Below are 8,715 nucleotides of genomic sequence, written 5' to 3' on the forward strand. Positions count from 1 at the left end.
TGGTAGATAGGTTGCTTTATTCTTGCTTTGCAGTATCTCTTAAAGATGTATATTCACTCAGATCACCTGACTGCTGCTTGTCACCTCCCTTGTTTCCTAAGAAAGACACACCTGTCTAATAAGATGCAATGGCAGCATGGATTCTACTGTTTTAATCTATGTAATTTGTATATTAAGGATCTTATAATTTCCTGACACAATCACACGGATTCATTTTCAGTAATAATTTGAAATAGTTAGAAAATCTTAAGACCCTGAGGACTGAAGTCTAAAAGATATTGCCAGAAGTAGCATCAACTGATTGTCCCTGCTACCACCAGATAGCTATATTTTTGTAGTTTTCTCCATTTCTACTGCTATTTTGATCTGTTTCCTTGCATTTGATGTTAGAGGATTAGTCTAGAAAATCTTCACAATCCTTCCAATTATAACCTTCTTTGTTGCTATAAGAAAGATGAAGTTTTTGTTTTAAAAAGAACTTGTCAAAGATGGAAGCAGTTATATTCATAGCAAGAGGACTAACCTGAGAGTGAGATGAGTGACAGAGCCTTTATCTTATACAGTGACTCTTGAGTTTTACTTATTGGAAAAATGAGTGTATTTCTTATAATCCCTTCAAATTTTATGTGATTAGGATCTGGACAGAATGTATTTTTCTCTTGACATTGTTTTGAAAGCATTTGTCTTTCAGTCAGTTATATTTTTTACTATGGGAGTAAAACAGTCTATCAAGATGAATTATACCAGGGAGCTCTGGGGGCCTAGTGGCAAGAAGCTGCACTGCAATCCTGAAGGCGTGCGCTTTGATCCACCAGATGCTCTGCTGGAGAAGGAGGGGCAGTCTCCTGGGCCAGTCTGATCCAATCCTGGAGAATGAGAGGCAATCTCCTGTGCCAATCTGGTCCAATTCTGTGGTACACCATAAAACAAAACAAAGCAAAGATGAAGTAACCTTTGATTGGTCAATTTCTATTTCCTGTGGATGAGAATGTACTTGACTTAAGGTAAACACTTTTTTCCCCCTCCTTCAGTCTGTGGGGCAATTCATGGCATGTTTCTCAAGTCCTAAAATAAGACCTTTCACTTTTTCTATTCATTCATCATGCTTGGGAAGGTGGAGGGACAGTGCAGAAGAGGAAGATCCTTGATGAGATGGATTGATTCAGTGACAGGGGTAATGGGGGTAATTGTGTCAGAGACAATAAGATTGGCACAGGATAGAGCAGTTTAGGACTGTTTTACATAGGGTTGCATATAACAACAACAACAACAACATTCAGTCTGACAATGATTTTATAGTTTTTTCCTTTTAATAAACTGGAATGTACCCAAATCATTGACCACTCATTTAAATTTGCTGTATTATAAACCATAAAAATTGAGACCTTTTAAAGAAGTAATCAAAATGTGAGATTATTGTCAGTTAGTTAGAAAGTGTTAAAATTTCAGAAGAATGAGTGAAATATAATCTAAATGACTATATAAAATAAAATGTACATGCATGGAAAGTGTATATGACTGCTAAAAATATTAAAAACTGAAGTTACCTATTTTAAATAAATATTTGTAGTGAACATGCAAGAAAAAACTTTCAGAAGAAATGAGGGTTTTGATTTTTCATATAGAGTATACTACTAATAAGCAAAATTCTTACATTTACATAGTTCTTTTCAGCTACCACAGACTGCAGGTAATTGCAATACTATATATCTAATCATATTATTTTAACAGCCAGCCTTGGACATGCTTACCAGTCTGGGCCAGGAAATTTAGATGATAGCTACCTGGCCAACTGACTGGAAGAGATTTGTATTTGGTCTAATTCTCAAGAAAGGAGATCTAATAGAACATGGTGATAATTATTGAACAGTACCATTACTATCACATACAAGCGAAATCTTGCTCTTGCTAAAGATCATTCAAAAAACACCTAGAACTGTATATTGAGAAAGAACTGCCACAAGTTCAAGCTGAATTTAGAAGAGGCCGTGGCACCAAAGATGTCATTGCTGATGTCAGGTGGATTGTAGCTGAAAGCAGGAAAATACTAGAAGAATGTTTCTTTAAGCTTTTTGACTATGTAAAGGCATTTGACTGTGTGGATCATAACAAACTATTGCTGACAATGAGAAGAATGGGAATTGCAGAACACTTAATTATGCTCATATGAAACCTATACCTAGACCACGAAACTGTTGTTGGAACAGAGCAAGGGAACACTGTACAGTTTAAAACCAGGAAAGGTGTGCATCAAGGTTGTATCCTTTTTCCATACCTATTCAGTCTGTACACCGAGCAAATCATTCTAGAAACTGTACTCGGAAGAAGAATGTGGCATCAGGATTGGGAGAAGACTCATCAATAACCTGCATTATGCAGATGATATAACTTTGCTTGCTGAAACTGAGGAGGAACAGAGGCACTTGCTGCAGAAGATCAAGAACTATAGCCTCCAGTATGGATTGCATCTCAGCATCCAGAAAACAAATATCCTCTCCATTGGGCTTATAGGCAACATTATGATAGATGGAGAAAAGATAGAAGTTCCACAGTCAACATCCTGGATACCAACAGTCAAAAAATCAAAAGATGTATTGCATTGAGAAATTCTGTTATCCAGGACCTTGCCAGAGTGCTAAAGAGTGATTATATAAGTTTAAAGACTAAGGTGAATCTGATTCAATCCATGATCTTGTTAATCTCTTGCTATGCACCTGAGAGTTGGATAGGGAGTAAGGATGACAGAAGAAGAAATGATGCCTTTGGGCTGTGGTTTTGGAGAATACTACTGACTATCCTATGGACTATCAAAAGAACAAACAAATATGTCTTGGAGACTAGAGTGCTCCTTAGAGGCAAAGATGGTGTATCTCATCTCACATGTTTTAGGCATATTGTTAGTAGGAGCTATTCCTTGGAAAAAGAGAACATCTTGGAAATGTAGAGAGCAAAAGAGAGAAAGACTCGTAATGAGATAGAGTGATACAGTGACTGTAGCTGTAGATTCAAGTATGTCAGAGATGATGAGGATGGCACAGGAAAAGGAAGTTTCATATCTGTTGTACATAGGGTCACTATGAGTTCTATTTGACTTGACAATACCTAACAAGAAGTCATATTATTATTATCATCAAGGTAGCTAGATGGGAGGGAATATGGCTAACTCTGAGAAATACTTGACTACTTGGTCATAAAGATTTAGTGAGTACTGTTCTCTAGTAATGAAAAGTTAGGAGTTCTTTTCTTCTCTACATTCCCCATCTAAATATTAGCCATTTTTCAAAGCCTTGCTTAAGTCTGTCATGTTCCACTAATCCTTTTCAAATTATTATAAGACATGGTGTTTTCATTCCTTGACTTCTCCTTTAGTTAATAAAGCAGAGCTTAGCACTTAACCATCTAATTCTGTAATATATGGAACTTTAAAAAATATTCTTTTTATTTTATATTGGTTTACATACCAAATTCTTTTGCATTTTGTTTGGTTCATATTCATTGTACTTTACACATTCTTTCATTCATACTGTGTTTCATATGATCATGCCTATACATTGCGTTTTATAAAATGAATCACCATTGGTCCATGCCCACTATTACCCCATCATTTATTTCCTCACTGGATCTTTCCTAATTCCTTGATCCTTCCCTTCATCCACCAAACTCTGCGACCCCTTGCCCACCTTCAGCCCCCCTCCCCTCTCCTCTTTGGACTTTTATACACATCTTACTAGTTATACGTCTGTTTTTACAATATTGGTCTTATGCAGTATTTGTCCTTATGAGACTGAGTTAGTTCACTCAGTGTAATGTTCTTTAACCTCTCCCTTCTTATATAATATTTTTCAAAGTTGTTGCTGCTCAGTGTTGCATAGTATTCCACCATGTGAATGTACCACAGTTTCTCCTTTCATTTTTGATGTACATTTGGACCATTTCCATTTTTTGCTTTATGAATAACACTACTATGAGCATGAATATACAAATCTGTTTGTGTCTCAGTTCTCTTTTTCCCGGGGAATTGTCCTAGCAGTGGGATAGCTGGGTCATTTTGGAAGTTCTGTGTTTTTGAGGAAATGCCAACTGCCTGCCAGAGTGGTTGTACCATTTTACAATCTTAGCATGATGTTGAAACTAAAAAGACTAAATAGTATTACCCGAGGCGCTAGTGTTTATATTACACAGTTCAAGCCTTTTCTTTCCATAATAAATATTTGAGTGATTTATGTTGTAAAAATGATAAATTTATTTTATAATCATAATGATTGGTGGTAAAGTAGAATGCCAGCAAAAAAAGAGGTCGGTCCTCAAGCAAAAGGATTGACAGAGGAATTATGACAGTGGGCTGGGCCATCTCGGTGATTGTGAGGAGGGTGCAGAACTGGGAAGTGTTTGTTGTATGTGGGGTTGTTGTGAGTCAGAACCGATGACTTAATATATCTGAATGTAATGACAGTACTTAGTGTAATTACACCTAGTGTAATGACAGCAATAAAAAAAAATATAATTTTGAATTTTATACTTTTCTGGGAAATTTGATCAAGATGATAAATATATGAAGAGTTTCCAAATAACAAATTGAAATAACATTTCATGGCATTCTGATTCTATAAATGTAATTTTCATTTGTAGATAAGGACTCCTTTTAACCTAAAGTAAATACCTTAAAAGAATCCTTTGAAATTTCTGTCACTTCTGACATTTACTTTGACACTTACTTTGTACTCAGCATTTTTCAGAGATTTGAAGTATGTGAGGGGAAGGAGATAGGGAATGTAAATGCATATTCTGACTTATATTTTTAAATATATATTATTATATATTATATAATTATATATAATATATTATTATATATTCTGACTTCTATTTTAAAATCCTAAAAGAAAAATCCTTTAAAATATATTTGATCTGTGGTTCGAATCCACCAGACACTCTGCTGGAGAAGGAGGGGCAGTCTCCTCCTGTACCAGTCAGATCCAATTTGACCATAAACACACACAAAAAAAGAAAACAAAATTTAAAAAAAATATTTGATCTGAAATTTTTTATCTATTCTTTCTTATGTTAGACTTAACTAGTTTCTGATTTTTAAAAAAAATTTAATTCCAGTAGTAGTATCTAGAGATTAATTATAACTTGTATAAATCACAAGTGTTAAATTTTTAGATGAAAAATAGTATTTTAGGGTTATAACTTGGTTTATTGGAAGCAAGAGTGGCATCCACTTCCTAAACAACATGGCTCTGAAACTTTATGAACTTTGATAAATGACTCTAGTTATGGAAAGGCTTCAGGCCTTTTGTTCATAGGATTGTGATGAGTCATGCTCAACTCGACAACAGTCAACAAGTACGACTTGGTTTAAGCTTGCTTTTAAAATTACTTTTTTTTTTCAAATGAAGGTTTACAGAGTGGCTGGGTTTTCATTTATTCATTGTTGCAGATATTCCTCCCTCCTGCTCTTTTCTGCAATTAAAAAAAATCATAAGTTTGAAAAATAAAATACTACTTTTTTTAAAGCATGGCCAAAGTAGCAGATTACCTTCTTTTACTGTTTATATAAAGGAGCCCTGATGGTGGAGGGTATATGCTGCAGTACTAACTGAGAGCTCAGCAGTTCAGACCCCCCAGCTTCTCTATGGTAGCAAGCTAGGCAGTCTTCTCCCATAAAGATTTCTAGCTTCAGAAACCCAGTGGAGCATTTGCTGTGAATCAGAATTGACTTGCTGGCAGTGGGTACATTGTATGTATAGATATAAAGTATTTGCATATAGCACATTTTCAGAAGATTAAGTTAATTAAAGAGCTTATTTTAAAGTATGCACTGAGTAATTCTAGAGGTTTAAAAATGTTATGCTTCTCTTTTTTCTAAAATTTATTATTTATTTCAATGAAAATTTACAGAGACTTTGAATTTCCATTCCTTCATTGTTGCACTTTTCTCCCCTCCCAACCCTCTACCCCCAGAAGACTACCCTCTTGGAAAAGTAAAAGAAAAATTCTTTCATTGTTTTACAAACCCTCCCCCAGGTCCACTCCACCGTGCTTGCTCTGCACTCCTGTCATGACAAAAATACCTAATCACATATCCCTTTTAAACAGTTTTCTTCCTCATCTGTTTCAATGCAGTATACATTACTGAACCCATCTTTCTCAGTCTCCCCCCAACCCCAAGGTCAGTCCTGTTTTACAACAGTGGCACCACACAGTATTTGTCCTTTTGTGACTGAGATATTTCACTCAGCATAATGTCCTCCAGGGTCACCCATTTTGAATAATATTGCATGAGTTTCTTGTTTTTCAATTCAGCATAGTATTCCATTGTGTGAATATACCACAGCTTCTCTATCCATTCGTTTGTTGATGAGCACTTGGGTTGTTTCTAACTCTTTTGCTATTGTGAACAAAGCCACAATAAACATTGGTGTGTGCTATGCTTCTCTTAACTGTGATACATTAATTAAACTTTTACTTTTTAATTTAGGTTTCTTTTCATTGTTCTTCTACTAGGTGTAAATGCTGACAAAGTTGGAATTGAAGCTGCTGAAATACTGTTAGCAAATCTTCGACATGGTGGTGCTGTGGATGAGTATTTGCAAGACCAGGTAATGACACATGTAGGATAAAATTGTTCTAGCCTGTTAGATTAGAATGTCTGCTTGTTATACCAGATGTAGATTATAACCATGTTTTTCAGATAGTTATTAGAAAGTCTTGTTCAGTTTTCTGGAATTAATATTTCTCATGTTTCAATTATTATTTGGCATGTGTAAACATGGTGTGGGATATGAGATCATACATGCCTCTGCTCCACTCCAAATCTGCCTCTCAATTCTGGCACCAACTTTCTGCACTTTTCTGCTGACTTTGATAATTTATTGCAATGGCCAGATCTCTTTATCTCTTTCTTTCAATCTCATTGCCATCTAGGTGGAACAATTTCATAGGTGATGCCCCTAGTGGATTTCTGAGGCTGTACATTGCAGGGGAGGAGATTGCTTATCTTTACCCCTTATGGCTGGTGGAGTCAAACCACCAGAAAGGTGCCAATTTTGGGTCATCATTGTAACTTCCTACAGTATGCCACCTTTCTCTAATGGTTGTATAGAATTTATAGATCGTACTTGCATTTATGGTGTTTATTAGGGAAGTAATATTACAATTCAGCATCCGGATACAGCTCTTCAGTCAGGACTACTGGCTCCTTTAAGCTGTGGGCAAGGAAAAGCCTCTCTCTAGCCTTTGGACTTGCAGCCTTGGCTTCTACTCTGTTGAGACAAGAATTAACAAAGTTCATTTAGCTTTACTGGTTAATTGTCCTGAAACATTCCACTCCCATACATGGCTCCTTGTGTGAGCACACCTGGCTCCCCCGAGTAAATGCCTAGCAGCATCTCAGTCCACTGCTCAGCTTTCTTGTTCCATGTGCTGGAAGCCACCACATTGTCTCAAATCCATCTCCTGGTTTTGCCTCATCTCCTTCTGACATTTCTTTGTTGCTGCTTGTCACTGTCTCTTGCTATCTCTGCAAGACATTGTGGTTTTCTTTTTTTTTCTGGCTATTTCTTGATGAAAGTGAAATCCCCTCTTAGAATCTATAGAGATGTCTCATTGGATGATTTAAAACAGATTGGCTTAATTTTTCAACCTTCACCTTAATGTTCTATATATGCTGTTTAAATCTTCCAACCCCATGCTGATGCCCTGCCCATTATTTTATTAGCAATCTGTCAGTCTTCTTGGTGAGTCATCAACACTTGACAGAAGAATAATTGATGTGTTTTGAGATGCGGTGTTGGAGTACTGAATGAACTGCCAAATGAACCAACAATTAAGTCTTAGAAAAACTGCAGCTAGAGTGCTCCTTAGAAGCAAGGATGGTGAAACATCATCTCTCATACTTTAGACATGTCGCTAGGAGAGACTGTTCCTGGGAAAGGGACATCATGCTTGGGAAGATGAAGGATCAGCAAAAGATAAAAGGCCCTTAGTGAGATGGATTGACACAGTGACTGCAGAAATGGGCTCAAGTGTGTCAGAGATGAGGATGGCACAGGACAGGACAAGATCCAGCTCTCTTCATAGAGTTTCTGTGGATTGGACAACGTACAGTTTGTATAAGTTATAACAACAATAACTCTGTCATTAAGGATCCTTGGTGGCTTAGTAGTTACATGCTGGGTGCTAATTAAAAGATCTATGATTCAAGTCTTCGAGGCATGCAATGTGACAAGGTTTATAGCCTTGGAGGCCTGATAAGGGTCACTGTGAATCACAATCAGCTCAACAGCATTGCTTTTAGTTGGTTGGGTTTTTTTGAAACCCGGTCATTTGATAGAAATTATAAAGACCAGGTCTAGAAGAGACAAAAAGTATTTCACTGCCCTATAAGCCTTCAGCACAGTTTACTCTCTCCTTATAGCGTTTTATTTCTCTCTTCCTGGTTCCTGAAACTCTTATTATTTATCTTCCTTTCCCTCTGTGAGTACATTCTCATTATACTTTGTTGTTGATTTGGTTTGTTGTTGTTATGTGCCATCGAGTCATTTGTGACTCATAGCGACCCTATGTACAAGAGCCCTAAACACCGTTCTATGCTGTGCCAACATCGCTGTCTCAAACACATTTATTCCCACCACTCCACTCACAGAATCAGTCCGTCTCATGGAGGGTCTTCCTCTCCTGTGCCGTCTCTCCACTCTCCCAAACATGATGTCC

General features: G+C 36.7%; 1 protein-coding gene across 1 annotated transcript in view; it reads left to right on the forward strand.

Annotated features, from left to right (window-relative positions):
• Positions 1-8,715, forward strand: part of RTCA (RNA 3'-terminal phosphate cyclase) — a 38,612-nt gene that overhangs the window by 22,623 nt on the left and 7,274 nt on the right. Inside the window, exon 9 of the mRNA XM_006882444.1 lies at positions 6,508-6,602. Coding sequence (XP_006882506.1) covers positions 6,508-6,602 — 95 coding nt within the window. The remainder of the gene's footprint in view (positions 1-6,507; positions 6,603-8,715) is intronic.

This window comes from Elephantulus edwardii, unplaced genomic scaffold (genome assembly GCF_000299155.1).
Source record: "Elephantulus edwardii isolate Elephantulus edwardi_28Jun2011 unplaced genomic scaffold, EleEdw1.0 scaffold00020, whole genome shotgun sequence".
NCBI lineage: Eukaryota > Metazoa > Chordata > Mammalia > Macroscelidea > Macroscelididae > Elephantulus > Elephantulus edwardii.